Below are 23,056 nucleotides of genomic sequence, written 5' to 3' on the forward strand. Positions count from 1 at the left end.
GTTTTGGAATACCCTGGGAGGTGGTTTTGGCCCATTACTCCCTCTGATGTATTACAGCTGCTAAGCAGCTGAGCCCAGCGACGTCTCAAATATGATGGAATAAATGGTCTGCGGTGACGGAAAGGGCGGCATTGTTGAGGTAATTCAGTCAGGGAGGGCTCGGGGCTGCTCACAGTAGTGCGGACGTTACATAGATATATGTGTGTATATGTATGTTGAAACGTCTGGAGGAGGCCGTGGGCCGAAGGAGAAGAGCAGGGAGGGGGGCTGCGTTCTCCAAATGCTCCGTTGGGGCAACTGCGCATGCGCGCAAGGCGGGCCTGGGCCTGACTAGGCCGCAGGCGTGGCGGTTGCCATGGCGCCCGTTGCCATGGCGGCGATTGGGGCGCGGGGCTGGTGGGCCTCCCGCGGGGAGAGTCGGGAGCAGACGAGGCGGGGGCGGCGCTGCGGTTTCCAAAGTGGCGGCGTCAGGTAGAACGGCTCCCTCCTCGAGCGGGAGGCCCGGGGCGGCCAAGGGAGGCGGGAGGCCGGCGGGAGGCCGGCGGGGGCGTTGAGGGAGCAGCCCTGAGCAGCAGGAGGCGGAGGCGGCGGCGGAGGTTTCGGACTTATGGCGACCACTCATGGGTTTTTCTGGGGCTGAGAGAGAGTCGCTGGCGCAGGGGGGCGGATTGGAACCCCGCTCTCCAGGCTCTGAGCCCAGCTCTCAGAACACTGAACTCTGGCCTCCAGGTGTTTGGCCCCTCCGCTCCCAGGGTCCCTGCTGCTGAGTTACCTGAGGCTGCTGGGAGTTGGAGCCCAAACAAAGGGGAAAAGGTTTAGGAACCACCGCACTCTTGCAGTGTTTCCCAGAGTTTGCCCCCTCCCCCCCCCCCCCACAAGACGCTTTGGATTTCAGCTGCCCAGGCCCCAGAGTTGGCCAGAGTAGGATGCAGCTTCTGGGATTCTGAAGTCCAAGATACCTGGAGGACCACCACAAGTCAAGCAGGATGTGGAGAAACTGGAGCATGTCCATTCCTATGAGGAAGGACTTAGGGAGCTGGGCATGTTTGGCCTGGAGAAGAGAAGGTTAAGAGGTGATATGATGATAGCCCTGTTTAAATATTTGAAGGGATGTCATATTGAAGAGGGAGCAAGCTTGTTTTCTGCTGCTCCAGAGAACAGGACCCGGAACAATGGATGCAAGCTACAGGAAAAGAGATTCCACCTGAACATTAGGAGGAACTTCCTGACAGTAAGGGCTGTTCGACAGTGGAATGCACTCCCTCGGAGGGTGATAGAGTCTCCTTCCTTGGAGGTCTTTAAACAGAGGCTGGATGGCCATCTGTCACAGGGGATGCTTTGCTTGAGAGTTCCTGCATGGCAGAGTAGGGTACATACCCCAGATTAGCATGGAGCCATGGCACACGGCTATTCCTATCCTCAGCCATTTGCTTTAAAAGCTTTGGAGCGGTGGCTCCCATACTTTGGTCCTGTAGATTTTTGGACTTCACAAATGAAATATAAATAAATGAATGCCCAGAGGCCCAGACAGCTCAGCTGACAGTTAGGAATTCTGGGAGCTGAGGTCCCAAAGATACAGAGGGCCAAAGTGTGGGAATCACTGCTCTTGAGTAAACACAGGTAAGTAGGTACTGTATGTGTTAAACGTCCTCAAGTCAACCTCATCTGAATTACTACAATTAAACAAACAGACATGAATAATCCAGCCCCCCCACTCCACCCTTGCAGTTGCATAAATGTCCTTGAAACTCTATGGTTTTGAGCCAAATGTCCCCCTGCCATTTCATGGGGTCCCAAAAGCGAGTGAGGAGCTAGAGACTTTGAGGGAAGGTAGGGAGAAAAGTTTGTCTTGTGCCACAACAGTACAAGGCAACTTGGAGTTTCCTGCCATAGGAAACAGCAGCAGCCAGGTGGTGTTTTTCATTGCGAATGTCTCAGTAGGAATTATGCTAGAGCATTATCAATGACCTGGATGAAGGAATAGAGGGCACACTTTACAAATTTCCAGATGACAAATAAGGATGATTAGCTAATACCCCAGAGGACAAGATCAAAATTCAGAATGGCCTTAATAGATTAGAAAACTGGACTAAAACTAATAAAATGAACTTCAGTAGGAAGAAATGTAAGATACTGCACTTAGGCAGAAAAAATGAAATGCATAGATATAGGATGGGGGACACCTGGCTCAACGAGATTATGAGTGAAAGAGATCTAGGAGTCCTAGTTGAGTCAGCAGTGTGGTGTGGCGGTTAAAATGGCCTATGTGAGTCTAGGCTGCATCAAAAGTATCGTGTCTAGATCAAGGGAAATAATAGTGCCACTCTGTCCTGCTTTGGCCAGGCTTCACCTGGGATACTCTGTCCAGTTTTGGGCACCACAATTCAAAAAGGATGTTGAGAAACGAGCGTGTCCAGAGGAGGGTGACTAAAATGGTGAAGGGTCTGGAAACCATGCCTTATGCCGTATGAGGAACGACTTAGGAAGCTGGGTATGTTTAGCCTGGAGAAGAGATGATTAAGAGGTGACATGATACCCATGTTTAAATATTTGAAAGGATTTCATATTGAAGATGGAGCAAGCTTGTTTTCTGCTGCTCCAAAGAATAGGACATAGAACAATGGTTGCAAGCTACAGGAAAAGAGATTCCACCTCAACATTAGGAAGAACTTCCTGACAGTGGGAGCTGTTTGACAGTGGAACACACTCCCTTGGTATGAGGTGGAATCTCCTCCTTTGGTGGTTTTGAAACAGAAGCTGGATGGCCATCAGTCGGGGTGTGCTTTGATTGTGAGTTCCTGCATGGCAGAATGGGGTTGGACTGGATGGCCCTTGTGGTCTCTTCCAACTCTAGGACAGATTATCATTCTGTAGGATATTCCAGAGTCATAGTCCAATAACTCAAACCACTACGCCACTCGGGCTCTTGCACTGCTCAAAGAGAAATGGATTCCACTTGCGTGTGACTGACGCTCAGTTCCTTCTTGGCAGGTCCCTCTCACCACCATGCCCACTTCTGTGCCCCCGAGGAGCACATGGGGGGCAGCCCATTCCACCCCGCCCTCCCCTGCTAGCTCCGACGACGACGAGGAGGATGAGAGGGAGAGCCAAGCTTCCCCTTTGTCCCTGGTTTCACCACATTTCCATCCCAAGGAGCAAGAGGAGGAGGACTTGACATCAGCCGGCATCCCTGACAGCCTGAAAAAATATCGGTAAGGCCCTCACCGGTGGCCTCTTGAGTTACTCCAAGGCTGTAGCTGCACTGCAGAAATAATCGGTTTGACAGCAGTATAACTGCCATGGCTAAATCTAGGGAATTCTGGGATTTGTAGTTTGTTGTAGCACCAGTACTCTGACAGAACTAAATGTCTCACAAGACAACAGTGTCCAGAATTCCACAGCATTGAGTCATGGCAGTTAAACTGGTGTCAAACTGGATTATTTCTGCAGTGCAGACAGCTCCTGAGGCAGCCCAAGTGTGCTTAAAAGTACCCGGAGCAAAGGGCCCCCTTCAAAAAGTACCTCGCCCCACCTTGGAAAGCATTCTGTATATGCCTCTTGTATTGTGCATAGCTGGGCAAGCTAGCAGTAGGGGTACATAGTAAGCAGGGTGACCAGATGTCCTCCTTTTCCAGGACATGTCTTACGTTTCAACCTTCTGTATAGGAATAATTCCAAAATATCTCCATTTTAAGCATGACTGAGAAGCATGAGTGTGTGTGTGTGTAAAAGAGTTTGTAACTTTTATTTTGCAATGTCCTACATTTTGTGGTGCCTTCTCCTTTGTAGTTATTACATCTGGTCACCCTGATTGTAAAGATTTGTGGGATGACTGGTCAGGAGCTTCCTGCTTTCTCCTAGTTACTGTTTTCTTCTAAAGCAGTGGTTCACTAACTTTAGACTTCAACTCCTAAAAGTCAGCTTGGCCAGCTGTCAGGAATTCTGGGACAGTGGTGACACTGGGGTGTGTGGAGTTCACCGGGTGACACCTGAGGCACAGGCGGCACCCAGTTGGGCCCTTCTTCAGTTGCGGAGGAGTGCAGTGCTGCCCTAGCTCTCTCAGCTGTGGGAGACAAGGCAGCAGAGAAAGAGGGGTGAGTGAGCCCCTCCCACCTTCCCTGGTGCCTTGGCTGGTCTCAGTGAGCAGCCAGGGTGGCCGGTTGATGCTGCGCGCGCGCACACACACTAGGTGAAGAGTGACAAGTTCTCCTAACTGCAAAAGAGGAGAAGGCACCAAAAATGTAAGAAAATAAAGGTTAAAAACACTAATATAAATAATAATAATAATAATAATAATAATAATAATAATAATTTTATTTCTATACCGCCCTTCTATTCAATCAGGGCGGTGTACAACATCGTAAAAACATCAAAACAATGCATCAATTACATTTACATTAAAATTACAACATTAAAATACAGTGGACCTTCCACATTGGCTGGGGTTAGGGGCACAGGACCTTTGTGAAAGTGGAAAAACTGCAAATAAAAAAACACTATTTTTTCCACTAGGTCCTCCAGGGCAATTCTGTGGTCATGATCTGCCAGACGTTGACCGTGATATTGCACTGGAGTACCTACAAATGCCTAGAGATGTTTTATCTCTAGAAATATCTAGGTCCTCCAGTGTGACTTTTGACAGAGACAATAGAGCCATGCTGGAAGACCTAGAGATTCCTAGAGATAATATATTGATCAAGTCCATGAATAATCAAAACCGCAAATGTGTAGGGCCAACTATAAATTCATGCTTCTTATTCATGCTCAAAATGGATGGGATTTTGGAATTCCCAGACAGAAGGTTGAAAAGAAGGACATGGCCTGGAAAAAAAGGATGTCTGGTCACTCTGACCCAGCGACACCCACTCTAGGGACACCACTGTTCTGAGAGCTGAAGATCAAAACATCTGGAGGACCAGAGTTTGGGAATCACTATCCTATAGGGAAAAGACCACAGAAACAACAGCCTAAATCCTGTTGTTACTGACTTGAGTAAATTTGTTTTACCCATGCGTTGACTGATCCATTAGCACCAGCAGCACCAAACCTGTTTTATACAGTTATACTCTTCCATTATAGCAGTTCCTGGCAACTTACTCATGTCTTAAGGAGGAAAAGGTCTAATCAGCACTACATGAATAATGCAGTTTGACACTTCTTTAAATGTCGTGGCTCCATATTGTGGAATTTTGGGATTTGTAGTTTTGTGAGCTATTTAGCCGCTGTCAGAGAGCTCTGGTGTACAACAAATTGCAATTCCCCTGGTTCCATAGCACTCAGCCATGGCAGTTAAAGTAGTGTCAAACTGCATTATTTTTGTAGTGCAGATTAGACCAAAGTGAAGCTTAGTAGTATAAATCAGGGATGGATAAAGTGCAGCCCTGCCATGTCTGTTTTGCAGTCCCCAAACCTCTGACTTGTGATTTACTTTTTTCAAGACAAAAAAAGGTGAATTGCCTCTCCTGGAAGCCATCAGAAATAGCATTCACCTTTAAATAAGTTGCAAGGTCCTTGTAAACTGCTGAATTAAAAAAAATTAAATCTTAAAAAAAACCCAGGGCCATTTCCTGTTTGCTTTTCTCGATTTTTGGCACTCTGTGTAGCTCCTGGAAAGGCCACCTGAACTTATCCATGCCAATATAAACGAAAGCCTCAAGTAACTTGATTTTTTTCTGTGGGAATGTATAGTTTAACAGGGTTAGATTTGGCAAATGCAAGTTCTTGCTAAGTGATTCTGCCTTCCCATTTTGTTACTGGGATGTGGGAGACTGAGTACAAGACATTAATGTGAAATCTCATACTTTTAAATGTGAAATGTGTGTGTGGGGGGGATTCTGATTATTTTTAAATGAACATATGCCAAATTTGTGGTATTCATGGTCTTCAAACTTCCAAAGAGATGCATATGTTGGCACCTGCGGGCTTTATTATAAACATTCACAACTGAAAAATATATATATGTAGTAGTTACATTGGCTGTGCAGCAAAATACATCAAAATTAAAATTCCAAACCAGTAATACTTTTTTTGGGCCAGTTCCAAAATATAAAATTTATTATGCAAGCTTTCAAAGCTTCACTGCTTCTTCATCAGGCAAAGATGTTAAATATCAGACAAGAGAAACATGGTGATGATGTTTGATTATTATTATTATTATTATTATTATTATTATTAATTATATCCCACCTCTTCCCCTTTGAGGATTGAGGCGGGTAACAGCAGTTAGAGTCTGTTTGAGATGATGTGAGGCAAGATGGTATTGAGAGTTTTCAGTACAGTGAGCCCTCCATATCCACCAATTTTTTATCCACGGATTCAAGCATCCATGGTGGTTTGAAAATATTTTTTAAAATATACAAATCCCAATAAACAAACCTTGATTTTGCCATGTTATATAAGGGACACCATTTTACTACGCCATTGTATTTAATGGGATTTGAGCAACCATGGATTTTGGTATCCACGGGTGATTCTGGAACCAAAACCCAGTGGATATCAAGGGCCCACTGTATAAACAGAGGGCATTCCCATTATTGGCCATGTGAGGACTAGAGACAAAGAGTCATAAAAGACAGGTAAAAAAAATTCCCATTAGCAACAGAAAAGTAACTTCTCTTGAGAGCCAGATGTTTATGTACTGTGTAAAGCTAACTGCTCCTTTCAAAGTGAAAACATTGAATTTCTCCATTCGGACTACAGTTTGGCAAGTTTTACCTATACAGCACCTAAAAGTTTTTCCAGATGTAACTGGACAGAAAACCGTTGCGATTTTGGATTTTGTTGTATTCACAACCGAAGTATCACAGATTTCAGTACAGTTCACTGTGGATTTAAACAAGTTGTGATTTTAGCTTAGTGCATCTCAAGAGGCTGTTACAACAGCAACCGTTCATGAATTTTCAAGCACAGCATAAACAAAAAAGCAAACAAAAAAACTCTATAAAAATATAGAGCAAAAGCAAAAGATATGTATGAATAAAAGTATTTTAAAAGTTTCATATGGATAATTTTGGTAAGAAGTATATGTTCTTACTAAGCCACATTAAGCTTTGTTTGAAGCAAACATTGACTCATATATACATAAGTATGTATGTGTATGTATGAAACACCAAATACAGTAGAGCATATCTAAGGATGTTCAAGGCTGGACTGCAGAAACAACCTGATTATTCTCTTCTGCCAGTTTTTTCTGTTGCTTCTTTCGTCATTGTTTTTGGGAATAAAATTGAATGTTTCCAGTCTAAATAATTCTAGTTATTAACACCATATGTAGAAGTACCTTTATCCAGGAGTAGGCTCCATTAATAACATCTGTTGACTGTTCTCCCTATCTGGAAGAAGTTGAACAGAAATCTAAATTTAGGGTATGAGATGGCAGTTCTCTTACCCATCTTAAAACTAATGCAAGAGGAAAAATATTAGTAAAATGCAAACAGTATCTTGAGAAAAGAAAGTATGCCAGCATACTTATCTAAACATCAGTTCTCTGGCAGATGAAGTGGAGTGGGTTACCCTTGAACTGCCAGGCCAGAGCCAGGAGTTACACAGTCTTTCAGAATCTTTTTGAAGACTCCACTCTGTTAGGTTTTTAATTTCAGGCCTTGCTCTTTTGAGTTAGAAGAGGGAAAGTGGATTCTGGAAGATTATGCAACTCATCACTCTGTTCTGGCAGTGGGGGAGTTAATCCACAGTGTAGACTACTTTTATGCACCTTAGATAAGTGAGTTTTCACCGTAAGTAACTAAGGGGTGAAGCAGATGGATGGCTAGGAGCAACCTCTGGCTTCTCAAGCCCCAATTGGGCCCCAGTCAACCTGGGACCATGACTACAGGATGGCCTGCTTCTGAAGTGGGCTGCTACTGCGGTCCCAAATGAGATCCCAGCAGGAGCGGTTTTTTGCCACTCCTTTTGCTGGTGAGTTTGGGCTGCCTTAGACAGCCTCGGATCAAGTTCCGGCCACTTCGGGGGCATGTGTCATCTGCACACTATGCCTCCATAGTAGCCAGAACTGCTGTATTTGGGCTCTCTGTTTTGAGCACACTTCCTTCTGTCCATCATTGCATGTTTATAGCTCTTATGAGGTCTTATAAACAATTAGTAATGCAAGTAATAACTTTATGATCTTGAATACATTTATTATGTAAGTGTAAAATGCTGCTTCATTGGTCATTATGTATTAAGTGACTATGTTGTCAATCAGTATTTATTCAGCTGTATGCCTTTATATCCCACCTTCTTCCCACCATGTCACTTAACACAGCTCCCAAGCAGTCTCCTGCTGAAGCATTGATCACCCCTACATCTGCTTAGCTATTGTAAAGTGGCAGCATCATGTGCCCTCACACAATGGCTCCTTTAACAGTTTTTCTGATTGCCCCATTTCTTGCTATGTCACAAAGCCTCCAGTCTGAAAGTCATGACTCAGACTGTTCTGAGTATAATAGTGTAGATCATACAAGGGCACTATATTGGCACAAACCCTTGATAAAACTATTTGGGTAAACTCAGTTTTAATATTTAGAGAATATTAGTAATTTAATATTTTATACCATATATTATATGGGCTGGCCTTTCTTGATAATAATGGACAGATGGAATTATGAAATGTAGGTTCTTGAGCATATGATGGTTCTTTGGCAGAGTTATCCTAGCATGGTTATTTTCATTCAGTGAGGCAAATATGTCTTAGGGTCAAGCTATGCTATTTGTTTTAATTGGAATTTTCTCTTTGTTACTGGAAAAAAAAACCGGATATAATCATTAGATGAATGGTGGGAGGAGCACTATCTTCTTTCCCTGCTGCCTGAGACTTCAATATAATTTCCTCCAGTTGTTTTTCACCTATTGGGGAAATTTCTTTTTGCAGATATATTGAAGCCACCCTTTCTCTGCACTCATTCTCAGTCTGTGGCTCCTGGTTTCAGCTTTCTAAAGGGTGCTTTCCATTTAAAAGTCAGGCTGAAGATTGCTCATTACAGCACATGTGTGGTGTTAAGACGGTACAGAGACTAGTTGGCTTAAGTTCAGAATTTGGTGACTAGATTACTAACAGAGCCATATTATTTGGGTGCTGAGCCCAGTGTACTGCTTCTCAGTCTGTTTCTGGGCTTAATTCAATGTATTGGACTAGTTAACCAAGTCCTTAATGGTTTGAAAAGATCACCTGTCTCTAGATACATATACCTGTACTAAGATTTTCAAAAAAGGGCTTTCTGTAGGTGCCTCAGTCATCAAAGGCAAGGTACATGGTTATCAGGGAGAGATCCTTTAAACAGATCCTGTAAACAGCTTTCTCCAGCATTGCTCCCATTTTGTGGGATGCTCTCACTTCAGAGCTGAGAGGTCTTTTAATAAGCTGTTAAGACACAACTTTTTAAATTGGGCTTTTTAAATTGTGAGTAATGGTTTAAATCCTGTTCTGATGTTTTAATGTGTTGTATTGTTTTTATTTATTTAATTTATTTCCTATCTTTTTCCATTATGCAACCCAAGACAGATAATGTTATGATGTTTCTATAATAGTGTTCACCTAAGCTATTGCATCTAACTTATAAAGTGTTACTCCACAGTGCTGAACACATTACAGATTCAAGCAGGGAAGATGTGTCATCTATGGAAAATACCCTTTCACCATGGGAAGAATGGTTCCTTTGCAAAGAAAGAAAGCTACGTGCCCGCTTACACGCACAAGCTATGGCGGTAAATACTTAAATTACTAGTTTTCTTATATTTTAATGATTCTATAGATGCTTATTCACTTGCCCGTTCTGTTGTGATTCCTTTCTTGTTTGCAAGTGTATATATTCTATGTGTTCTACTTAACTGGTAACTGCTTTTTGCTTATCTAGCTCTAGTAATGATTTAAGTTTCACTTTTAATGTAATTGGAAATGTATGGTTTATTTTTGTCAGTATTTAAGTATTGTTGTTGTGTACCTTCAAGTCATTTCTGATTTATGATGGCCCTAAGGTGACTCTTTCACGGTGTTTTCTTGGCAAGATTTGTTCAGAGGGGTTTGCCTTTCTCAGAGGCTGAGAGAATATGACTTGTCCAAAGTCACCCAGTGGGTTTCCATGGTTGAGCAGGGATTTAAAACCCTGTGTCCAGAGTTGTAGTCCCACACCCAAGCCAAAACACCATCCTGGCTCTACTAAGCGTTAAAACAGGATGATTAGGTAACCAGAAGTATGTGGTAAATCATAAAAACTTTGGGTACAATACATTGCATTTGATTTATTCTTCTAGGGCAAGGGCAGAGGCAGGCAAAGTGTGGCCCTGGGGCTTTCCAAGTATGTTTTGGTGGCTGTGGGCCCCTCCACAATTACCTGAGTGATCTTTCTGTGGTGCTCCAAAAACATGAATTGCTTCTTGGAAGTCTTGATGAGCGGGAATTCATTTTTAAAATACTTGTGTCCACTTCTGTTTTGGGGGGATGGTAGTGGAATTTTTGGCAATATGTATGGCCCCTGAAGGATGTTAGCAGCAGAAAATTGGCCATTGGTGATCCACCACAGTTGTTGTATGGTATAAATTGTTACCATCATGGCTAAGGGAATATTGATAGACATAGGGGCTGGACAGACAGGGGAAAGGGGCGGACAGAGGCCGCCTCTTTATCCCTCGCATCGCTGCCATGGCAACCAGACGGTGTTGGCAACAATGCGCTCCAAAAAGGAGCTGGAAATGCAGCTCCTTTCCATGTCACTGCTAAGGTTCCATTAGCGTCCTGGAGCGGTGTGGTGACTTCTCTTGTGTGCCGCACCATTTTGAGGCAGCGCACAAGGCACATCATCGGTGCGCGCACCATCTAAACACATGCACCCCAAAATGGCGCCAGGAGAGCACGGAGTGTGCAGACACTCCGCGCACCCCAGCCCTAATTTCAGCAAAGTGACAATCTGTACCAGGCTCCAGTCTTCATAATATTGCCTGATGCCACTCTTGGCATAGAATAAGGTAGACAAGAAATTGGAGCCTCTATTTTGCCATTGTCATGTATGTCTGTATTTAAGCACTAAGAAACAACAGTTTATGCTATTCATAGGTAGACCAAGGTATGAACCCACAACTTGCTTTCTTTCGGCCTCTGGAAGAAAGAAGAAGAAACTATATGTAGTACTGATCTTGTTTTAACTGGCAATATTACATAGCCAAGGTTTCCAGTTGTGGAACAAAGTGGGATGTTAAAGCATGACGTTGAGGTTTTCTGATTCACTTGCTTGAACTGCAGCCATTTGTATGTATATGAAGGGACTAAATGCCCAGGCATCACTGTTTTCCCCTCCTCTGTCAGTATATTTAACTGATATATGGTTCTTTGGACTGATCTGTCCTTATTTGTTAACTAGCAGCAGTGGACAGAAGAGAAAACTGCCATCTCCGTGAGTTGGAAGGAACCACCCACAACTCATGGGTTAATCCCTTGTGCCAACCTGGTCAAATAAGATCTCTAAAATTCTAAAACATTCTAACAGTTGTACAGTGCGCCCACGTCATACGCGGACACACTATACACGGCTTTCAGCATATGCTGAAAGCCATGCGGGCGTGTGCGGGGCACAAGGGGCGGCACATCCTATTGAAAGTAATGGGCTGCACCACGCCATGCACAAGCCCCATTACTTTCAATGGGGCTCGAGCATATGCGTGTGTTTTTTATGCAGGGGGTCCGGAACAGATCCACCGCATAAAAAAGGCGCACTGTACTTCCACCCCTTTCTTGCTCAGTTTTTTAATTCCTGCTTTACCAACCAGTCAAACATTTTATGCTTTTCTAAAATGAAATAACAACAGTATTTTAAAAAGCTATGTCGTCTGACTTGTTAAATATGAAAAGAATGCAAAAAGATTTGGAGGAAATTTCTGAGAGTGACTGCTTGCCTTCTGACGAATGAAGGTGTCAGGTGGAAGGAGACTCAATAACTTTACCTACCCCCAAGACTGTGAGTAAGCAGATTGCAGATTGCGAAACCAACTATATAGTTGAACATTTTAAGCCAGCAGCTGAATAAGTGACATGGTTCTGAGCCAGGAATGCAGTCACTGTTAAAGAAAAAAAATTCTCTCACCAAATGAGAATGAAGCAGAAAGTCATCCTCCCTGAAGGTTCTGGCTTGGGTGTATCCTATGTGTTGTGGATTGCACCTTCAGCCTCACTGAGAATGAATGTTGATAATGCACTGTGAATATGAAGTCGAAGGTTTTCACAGCTGGAATCTATAGTTTTTGTGGGGTTTTCAGGCTATGTGGCTGTGTTCTGGAAGAGTTTATTCCTGACGTTTCACCAGCATCTGCGGCTGGCATCTTCAGTTTATCTGTGTATTGTTCTGTGATTGAATTGCAAGGCCTCAAGGTGTGTATTTAATTAATGACCCATTGTCTGCTGGGAAATCCCCCTGATCCTAGGTGGTTTTCATTTGTATGGGCTGGGTCTTGATTTTGGTATTTTTCAGGCCTGGTAGCCAAATTTTGTTTACTTTAAAGGTTTCTTCTTTCCTGTTGAACAACAGGCCAACACAGAGATTGACATGTAGATCACTTCCTCTCAACCAAGGGCCACACAGTGTGTGTGTTCGTGCGTGTGTGTGTGTGTATACACACATACACCCCCCACTCATTCCCATGCCAGCATTTTCTGAAGATGTCAGCCACTGGTGAAATGTCAGGAATAGACTCTTCCAGAACACAGCCGCATAGCCAGAAAACCGCACTGTGGAGGCTGTAGGAACAATTTACCCCCACCCAGGGAATTTTTTAATTAAAAAAGCTGCTTCTATTTCTGGAGTTTGTTGGAGCAGTCAGCAAGGCTATATAACAGAACAGAGAGAAGGGTGGAAATGTAATGGTTGTAACCCTTTAGAACTTTGGAGATGCTGCCTTGGTCAGGTTGGCACATGGGATTAACTCATGTGTTGTGGATTGCTCCTTCAGCTTCCTTTAGAATGACTAATCACAGTGAGTATGAACCACTCATTTCATTACTAACTACAGCTAGTAAGACACAAAAGTTTATGCTATGCATAGGGAAGCCAAGGAATGAACCCACAACTTGCTTTTGCTCTGCCTCTGGAAGAAAGAAGAGACTATATGTAATAATAATAATACATTTTATTTGTATACCGCTTTTCCACAGATCAAAGCGGTTTACAGCCGTAGAAAACCATTACAACCATAAAAAACCGTTACAAAACATCTCTAGATAAAAAGCCAATTATACAAAATTTAAAACACAGTCATACAGCAAGGTAAGGCAGGGAATCAATGGCATCAGCATACACAACTTCATTTATCAGGGGGGGAGGCTAATGCTGTTTGAACTGGCAATATGACATATCCAAGGTTTCCAATGCACAGGCAGATGAGCATGGATGAGCCTGAGGCTTGCTACATCTTATTCATATAATGGCAAACAATGATTTGTTACATCTGAATCAAAGTTTGGCTACCAGTCCTGAAAAATACCAAAATCAAGATTTAACACATGCAAATGAATATCACCCTGGGTCAGGGGGTTTCCCCACAGACAGTGGATTGCTAATTTATTTAATCCTTCTACTCTGAGGCCTTGCCATTCAACAACAGACCAACACAGATTAACATGTAAATCACTTCCTCCCAGCCAAGGGTCACACAGTATATATACCCCACTCACTTCCATACCACCACCCTCTGAAGATGACAGTCACAGATGCTGGTGTAACATCAGGGATAAATTCTTCCAGAACATGGCCACATAGCCCAAAAAACCCACAAAACACTATGGATGCTGGCCATGAACACCTTCAACTTCTCATTGGAATAGGTTTGTCGGGACTGGTTTTGTCTTATCTGTTTTAGTACAGATTTTTTTTTTAAATTAAACCTGTGTAAGGCAAGTAGTTGAATCTAGAGATGGGAAGGCCTGGAAAAAACAGAAAATGTTGGGGGGGAAACCAGTTTTTTCCATTTTTTTTCATGAAGGTTTTTTTGTTTTTTTCTGAAATTGAAAAAAGGAAGAAAGTCAAAGAAATAAGTTGACATGTGAAATGGTAGAGAAGCTTTTTTTAATCCAGATACACCTTCGGTTTTTAGAAGTCCATGATAACTGTGATGATTGCAAACATAATGAAGCAGAAGCAAAGACAGAGGCGCGTTACAGACGGGCCCATGAGGCGCTTTCATCGTGCTGTCATTACGTGCGAGGGGCGGCGCTTCCTGACGTGCCTTGCCCCATCGCGCGTAATGACTACGTCAAAATAGCAGCGCCACATACGGATGGGCGCTGCCATTTTGACGTAGCAGACGCTCTGCGTCTGCATGTTGTGCGGCGGAAGTGACTCCGTGAGTGGGCGACTAGTGCCTCGCGACGTCTCTTCCGGGGCCCAGGAAGGAGTGCGATTTTCGCGTTCCTTCTTTGCTGCGTCTGGGAACTGCGCAGTTTGGATGCTGCGGTTCCCGGACGCAGCAACCAGCAGCGGCGCGAGACTGCCCCTTCTGGGCCGTCTGTAACGCGTCAGAAATTGATAACCAGGACTGCATCCACACCACAGAAATAATGCAGTTTTACACCACTTTAACTGCCATGGCTCAGTGCCATGGAATTCTGGGAACTTGTTTTATGAGACATTTAGTCTTCTCTGTCAGAGAGTTCTGGTGTCACAACAAACTACAGTTCCCAGAATTCCCTAACTGAGCCATGACAGTTAAGTGGTGTCAATTTGGAATATTTCTGCAGTGTGGATGCTGCCCAGAGCTCCGAAAATGAGTCTGATTAAATGTCATATTAATTGAATCTTAGTCACTCCTCCCTTCCACACACTTTCCTCCCTCAATTTTTTCTAAAAGAATAGGTGCTTTATGTCTATTCAATACTATGGAGAGGAAATATAAATAATTTTCTTTGTTGTCAACTAATGTTGACAATCTCTTTTGTTTGTTTATTTATTTATTTATTTTTGTCTTCTCAACAAACTACCAAAACCAAAGTTTAAGAGATTACCTGTATTACTCCACTTGTTACAAATATATTTTTTTAAAAATTAAAGGAAATTCTGTCCATAATAATTGTTTGAATACACTGTATTTTACTATATCAGTTGTAATAATTTTATGTCAAATCAAATTGTACATCCCGTATATACATGACTATAAGTCGATCTCAAGCATAAGTTGAGGGCAGGTTTTGGGACCAAAATTATAAATTTTGATATGACCCATGGATAAGTTGAAGGTAAAATTTAGGGGCATATAACAAAGCATCTAAAAGATGAAGAAAAGGAAGACAATGCCAAAGAAGTTACAAAATTCCAGCAGGCATAACTGTGGTCACACTAAAGGCTGGATGAATAAGAGAGCAGAGGGATGTCAGTGCTTCCAAGAAAGATTACACACTTGCCTTTCATCAGGGGGTAGTTCCTGTTTTTAATAAGAGTTAAGGTACAATAGTTACATTGATCCATGGATAAGTCGAGTAAGGTTTTTGAGGTCAATTTTTTACTTACATTTCTAGACTTATACATGAGTATATACAGTATTTATATTCTATGTTCCTTAAGTAATAGAGTGGCTTTCAATCTGTAAAAGTGCTAATTTTGCATTTTTTTTTCAATTTTCCCCAAAATTTCCACCACCACCACCACCCCCCAAACCACAATTTTTTTTCCATGGCTTCAAACTTTCTGGAAAGTTTACATCTTTAGTTGAAACTCAAGGACATTGGTTTATACAATTTATGTGGCATTGTCATAAAATGCCTGCACTGTAGATATTGCTCTGTATTAATTCAGCAATCAAATGTGGCACTGGAAAGTCCTGATTGCTAGAATACTGTTTTAGCAGCATAATGAAAATGTCTTCCTTGTTACAGTACTTTGCTAAATTCTAATACATCGCCTTAATGTTAAAAAAAATACCAAAGATTATATTTGCCAAAATGGATCACCATGAAGGCTACTTCATGTAGCCTTAGGAAAATCTCTGGCCTAATTGAAACAATTCTCCCTGCAATTCAGTCTGTTGTATTGAATGGAATGAAAATATGATCATTTCCCTTGCCCACTGGAATATCTCTCCCACCCATTGCAACATCTGTGTTGGGCCATAATGTTACAGAACATTGACTTATGCAGTTGATATCTTAAGAAAACTGTGTTAATTGCAGAGTTTTTGGCTTGCCTCTGTTGGTTTTTGCACATGTAGGTTACATTCTGCCATCCCCCTACAGCTGTGAATGGATGTCTGGGAAGGAGCAGAAGCTCCAGATTGGTGAAAAGAGCAAACACAATCTTTCATCTTTTCACACAAGGAGAAAAATTGCAAAACACTTCTTCATGGGAAATACTATAGATATGCTGAAAAATAACCATGACAAGAATTTTTGAAATCATTATGCCTCATTTTTGTAAATATTACATACACAGTGCAAATGATATTGCATGTACGAGAGTTCTCGCTTCCCCCTGCCATTGGTTGCTTACATGTTATGTGCCACCCTAATAACTAATAAGAGCATCACTAGAGCTGCACGCATCTTAGTCTGTCAAACTGTGTTTCTGTAGAAGCATTTGGTCAGGTCCTTTGAACATGAGTCTTAAACTCCACAAGCCATCCATTAATTACATACTTAGATGCATAGTTATTTCTATGTGGACAGAACTAGAAGTTCAAGTCACACATTGATCCTTCTTTTGTTACATTCACTTCATTATAATCTTTGAGTTATATTAATGTTACTAATATCTTTCTGATGCAGAAAAGCATATTTAAGGGGGGGGGGCAACTAGAAATAATCATATCTTTGTTGCTTTAAAATGATTTTTTCCAAGAAGTTTTAGTATGAAAATATTGAGATCCAAACTTACTGAACTTTCAGCTAAAACAATCAAGATCACAAATAGTTTCCTCCCTTCTTTATAGGCAATGCGTCAAGAAATGGAAAAAATGAAGGAAAAACAAGAACGTGAAAGGAAAAAAGTAATTGCTGCACAGAAGCACAGAGAATGGGTCCAGAAAAAAAATGAAGAGGTGAAACGGGTGAAGAATTATTTCATTAATGTCTTAGTTTCATTCATGTGTTTTACAGGTTGAATTGTATCTGCTTTAAAATAGTTAACTTGGGCTAAAAATAACATGCTAGGTTACCAACCTATCCAACACGTTTTTAGTGCTAATGACATTATTTTTCATAAATAATTTAGTGTACCAAAATCGAATCTCTTACATAGTTTGTTGTTGTGTGCCTTCAGGTCATTTCTGACTTATGACGACCCTAAGGTGACCCCATTATGGGGTTTTCTTGGCAATATGTATTCAGAGGCAGTTTACCATTGCTGTCCTCTGAGGCTAGATTGTGACTTGCTTAACGTCACCAAGTGGTTTCCAAGTTGAACAAATATTTGAACCTTTTTTCATGGAGTCCTGATCCAACCCTCAAACTGGTAATTGTGTTAGCTCCCTTACATGAGAAAGCACAGGTTAAGATTTTTTCCTACATTCTCTGAACAGACAGGAGAAACAATCCACAAAAACACCAGGTTTTCGTCACATGCAAACTGACTAGACAGGAATGGAAAAAATGACTCCAACTATCCAAGCATGAAAATTCACAGCATGTACCTACACCCTAATTGTTTACATAGTTCTAGGAAAAATTCTGACCCATGTTCTTTCAGTGACACTAATTCTATTAATTATAGAGGAGAGTTAACAGATCAATCCTGTTTATGTCTACTTAGCAGTACGTCCCAATGTATTCGCTAGGATTACTGCCAGATAAATGATTGTAGGATTCCTGCCTTTGTTATTTTCTTATTTATTCAGATACATTTTAGTAATGGAACAGATAACTGAAATACTTCTGCTTGGTTAAGAGTCTTATCTAGTTCTCCTGCTGGGAATATAGAAAAATGAGGTGAAAATAGTTGGGCCACATACATCTGACTATTTTTCTTGTTGAGCAGCCACCAAAATTGCCACTGTGTCATCCAGTTTTGGCACTGTAGGGTAAATAAAAACAACCCTGAATATTTTTTTGAAAACAAGGTACCTACAAAGTAGAAACTCTTAAGATATTAAAGCAGAATCTCAGTTTCAGAAGGAATGGAAAAACAAGATGTGTGTTGTGTGAGGCCTCCACTTATCCCCCCCTTTTCCCACCAATGTGAGGGCAATCACCTGTCCCAATGCTATGGCATCAAATTTAGGGATTTTCTAGATGCCTTTGTGGTTCCTGTGAGAGACTTGATTTGTATAATTAAAGATTACTTTTTCAATACATATAAATCCTGGCTGACACTAACTCAAATCCACATCTCTCACTGATAACCTATGATCTTAACTCTACTAACATCTAATTCCTACTCCTAACTTATAACATTGGTAGACTCAACTCTCCCTGCCCCTCCCCAGACTTCTAAAAATCTCCTAAGATAGTTAGTCTAACACTGGTCACTTCCAACATTCCATAGTCTCACCCCCTTCCAACAGATTACATCTACCATATATTACCATACTGTTACATCTACCATATATTACCATACTTTACCACAATTTAATTAATGCAACAACATTTTCTTAATTTTATACTGATAGGTTTTAGTCACCAAGGGCAGTGTGTAAAAAGGTGCTATACATATTTGAATATGTAAAACCTTAGTGGAATTATCCATTCTATTAACACCAAAGCAGTGTTTCTGAAGAAGCACTTTGTGGATGGGTATAGCAATGTTGCATTCCATGCTAACACCAGCAACTACTGAAGAATATTGACAGTGGTATGGAAAACAGCCACTATAATCTAATGTTCACACAAATGCATGCAGTTCCATACAGATGAGCTGGTGAACAGGTGAAAGACAGCAATATACTGGTCCACCTGGAAATAAAAAGAGACCAGGCACAGATTCAACTGGGGCCACTTTATTTAACTGTTTAAAGAAGATCTTCAGGGAGAATTGCCTAATTGACTCTGTTTGTGGCAGAGGTTCCACCTGCTTCTTCTTCAGTGAATCAAAGGGCAAGACACTGTTAGCCATACTAAATAGATTGCAGCCAGTATGCTGTTATTGCCTGGGGAAGGCCTTCTGGGTGACCTCCCCATCTCAGGTTCCATGACTCAAAGGGAAGGGGGGCATGCCTCTAGACAGCCCTTAAAATAGTCTCCATCCCCACCCTTCAACCCTGTGATATAAGAATGAAGTTAGAGACACCTTTTCTTCTAATGAGGGCCCCCCACAGGGGTTTCACCATTTCTTCACATTTTCTTTATCCCACACCAGTACAGGTGACCAGCTATTTGCAATGATGCCACCTCAGTCAGTCTTTCAGTGCCAGTTTTATCTCAGTGCAGGGTAGGCAAAAATAATCCCCACCTTATGATTAAAGATGGGCTAATATTCCTATCAAGCTGCAAAAGGTAACCAATAAACACTTTCCCCAGCCTTAAAACCAGGCAGCTTACGTCTGCAGTCATAACAGCTGACCTCTGTTCCTTGGGACTAGTAAAAGCCATCCTTCTATCCTCTATTCCTTGGGGCACCACATAGTGCTCTGTTCCTTGGGGTAGTACTTCATCACTCTATTTTGTTTCCCTGCTTCCCCTACAGTTCTTACAAAATTCTTAGAAAATTTTGTTGTATTGATTGCTTCAAATATTACTGATTCTGTGATTGCATCTTTAAGTTCATTCTCAAGGAAGTAGGCAAGATATACAGTGTGTCCGCATCATACGCGGACGCACCATACGCGGCTTTCAGCATATGCTGAAAGCTGCTAGGGAGCGCATGAGGCACAAAGGGTGGCACATCCCATTAAGAATAATGGGGTGTGCGCCGGAACGGATCCTCTGCGTAAAAAAAGGGCGCACTGTACTTTTCAAAAATACTGTACACACAAAATAAAAGTCCCTTTTTCATTAGGCAGCATGGAAATTCCTGAGCTGGTAAAGAGATGATGGGTTACTTTGTACCTCATTTGCCAAGTGGCTCATTGTCTAGAAAGGAAGGGATTTACTTTCTCTGCAGGAAGCAAGACAGGACCAAAAGGAAGCCTGCCAAAGGAAATACCCCTTGGAAAGTAATGAAGAAACAGCAAGAGTGGTTCTTGCTGAGGCTACCTCTGCCATCACTGGCTGTAGAAAAACAGGCAAAATGGAGATCAAAACAAAATACCAAGACATTGAGCTCTGCTTATGTGTACCTCTGTCCTGAGGATTCCTTGCCTTTTCGTTTCCTGCATGGTAGTATGGCACATGATTGATTGCTTCCTTCAGAAGCATGGAGTATAGGTCACATTTTTCATCCTTTGTGTAACGGGGGTTGTATGAGAGTATGTATGTAGGAGAGAGAGAGCTGTGGAAAAGGTTGTCTTTGTTTTTTTTTTTTTTTTTTTTTTTACAGTGCTGTGCCTTTTCCTTGTCTTTTACGCGTAGCACAGCTAGTATAGTCTTTTCATATTGCATCAAAATGATTTATGTAGGGAAGCTACTGTGCAGATGTAACTTGTTAGCCCATGTAGTTTCAAATGCCGGCCACACACAGATCACGGTAGCAGCACAGGCTCTACATAGAGTTCCTTTCTCCATAAAGAAATTAGAGTCTTGTCTCTCAAGCAGTGGGGAAAGATTAGTTCTTGGGACACTCAATCTGTGTTCCTCAATCTTAGCAATAACAAACTGTAATAAATAATTCTTGGAAATTAATGGCCAGAGTTTGAATTACACTGCCATAAGAAGCCTTCTGATCATTGTTGCCAGCATTTCATCCTTTCTAGGAATTGCTTTTTTTCCTGAAAACCTGCTAGAACTAGTTTTTCTCTGCCTGGTAGAAACCATCTTCATACCAGTTTTCTGTGCTCTGAGATTTTTAGTTGCTTCAGTAGTTCAGCTACACTTACATTTCTCACTTGGACCTTGATACCTTTTAGGATTAAATGCTAAATCACCTCCCCTCTAGCCAGTTGCCTGATCAGATGTTACATTAGTTTACACTGGCTGGAAATTTTACCTTTTTGTCATGACTGGAACATGTATTTATCTCATCTAGGTGCTGCTAATTTAAGTCACCATGCTTTCCTTTAAAACTAACTACCCCCAACTTACCCATCTTGATGTGGAAGAGCATTAATCTAAAGCAGAGGTAGGCAAAGTTTGCCCCCCACCCATCTAGGGGTCATATTTATTTTATCGCTCCCAATAGGGGGCATGTTTTTGGCCACATTTTATACCCTAGGCATTTTAGGCTCAAGAGATACCTTTATTTAAAACAAACTGTGAGCAGGAGGTGACTTCTGGGTCACTTCCTGTTGCAAAAACAGCCTCTAATAGGCTAAAAAAAGGCCTAGAGGGCCCAACATGGTAAAATGCCACCAGAGGGCAGCTTGAGGCAAAAACGTATGTTCCCCACCCACCCCCAAGAGGAATGCAGCCTTTAAGTTGTCCCAAGAGCCCCTGATAGTTGCCCACCCCTAGTTTAGGGGGATATGGTGTAATTTTAAAGATATGGCTGGCACATACATTTTCTTCTTTGGCTCCATTTACTGAATATCATGTTCTGTAATTTGCTTGTGAGCCATTTCTGCTCTGTTACCTTCTGGGTAGTTGAAAACATTTTCACTATCATTCTACAAGGATGATTCATCCTAAACCAGGCACTCCCTAGTTCTGTTAACTTTTCATACAGGAATCAGTGTAATAATAGTTCTGCCACCTTTGTTGAAAAAGGCCAAGAGTTTGATTTCATTCTGCTTCAAGTAGAGCAAATCCCTTTTCTATAGGCAAAGCGTACATTGGGATCGCTTTCACATGATACCCTAAAAGTCCAGAAAAGGTTGAGCTGGTTTAAAAACACAGGAAAAAACAACCGCATAAGACCCTTCTGCATCAGACCAAAGGTCCATCTTGTCCAGCATTCCCTTTCTTGCTTTCCAGCAGCTTACGTTGTTACTAATAGCCATTGGCAGAACTATCCTGCATGAATTTTAAGGGTTATAACTCCCCTTCCCCTGTTATGAATACATTGCCAAAATCTCAATGTATGATATTTTTGTGTTGGTGGTTTTACTTTAATTTATATTGTAAAGCAGTGGGCCCCAAGCTGTGCCCTTTAAGAGATTTTGGGCATTAGTTCCCAGAAGCCTCAGCCATGTTGGCCAATAGTCTGGGTTTCTGGGAGCTGAAGTCCAAAATCTCTTAAAAAACAACAGTTTGGGGACCACTGTTGTAAAGCAAAGCAAAACAAAAAACCACAAAAAAAACCAGCAAGTGAGCCACTAATTTCAATTTCCCTTAGATCTTTTCAGTAGTTGCACTTACATATCATTTACAGTTTTAAGAAATATTACTGCTACATCTCCACATTTAATTTAATTGTAAGTCATTTTTGTATTATAAAGCATCAGTAATCTCCGTTATATACAAAGGCATAGCTATGTTAGTCTTAAAAAAATCAGCATTCAAAGGGATCTTGTAGCACCTAACTGAAAAAAAAGAAGCTGGTAGTATGATATTTCGTAGTCTTGAGTCTACTTCCCCAGATGCATGGAGTGGAGGGTCTGTTAGCAGTGGATTGAACAGAGACGATAGTTGCCTGGCATACTATATACACATCATAACACTAGCTAAGCCTCCAGCTTCATGAAGGCTCTTGTGGCCAGTTCCCAACATCTCCTTTCTGGTTTCCACACTGCATTCCAGTACTCTTATCACCATTCATATGGTTATCTGCTCACCTTGGCTTTAGGCAGCATCCTTCCTCCTGCCTTTGTCTCCAAGGATCAGCATCATTAAAGCTGAACTTGTCACCTTGTCTCCATACCAACATGTTTTGCATTTCTGTTGCTATTCTCCTATACAGTCTCCTTATATAGGTCTTTCCCTCCACTTCGTGTGTCTGAGGAAGTAGATTCAATTCTATGAAAGTTCATGCTATCAGCTTCTTTCTTTCAATTAGTCTCAAAGGTGCTACAAGATGTCTTTGCATACTCTGTAATATAAATGTACATAGTGTCCCTGTGGACAACAGGAGCAGACTGGTTTCCCCTCCTGCCAATTTGTGCCTGATGATCAGACGCAAACGGGAAGTAG

At 41.8% G+C, this 23,056-nt stretch overlaps 1 protein-coding gene across 7 annotated transcripts in view; it reads left to right on the plus strand.

The window, feature by feature from the left end:
• The window catches only part of CCDC34 (coiled-coil domain containing 34), a 33,689-nt gene continuing 10,633 nt past the window's right edge, over positions 1-23,056 (plus strand). Inside the window, exons 1-4 of one of the 7 annotated variants that reach the window (XM_089521329.1) lie at positions 1-139; positions 2,992-3,212; positions 9,570-9,699; positions 16,894-17,010. In XM_089521329.1, the coding sequence (XP_089377455.1) occupies positions 104-139; positions 2,992-3,212; positions 9,570-9,699; positions 16,894-17,010 (504 nt within the window). In that variant the 5' untranslated portion in view covers positions 1-103. Of the gene's footprint in view, positions 140-367; positions 472-612; positions 730-777; positions 1,074-1,160; positions 1,621-2,991; positions 3,213-9,569; positions 9,700-16,893; positions 17,011-23,056 lie in introns of those variants that run through there. The other 6 variants (XM_089521324.1, XM_089521323.1, XM_089521325.1 and 3 more) reach the window with 6 other exon arrangements.

This window comes from Sceloporus occidentalis, unplaced genomic scaffold (assembly GCF_023333645.1).
Source record: "Sceloporus occidentalis isolate IW3139 unplaced genomic scaffold, rSceOcc1.0.p SCAF_4, whole genome shotgun sequence".
In the NCBI taxonomy this organism is placed as follows: domain Eukaryota; kingdom Metazoa; phylum Chordata; class Lepidosauria; order Squamata; family Phrynosomatidae; genus Sceloporus; species Sceloporus occidentalis.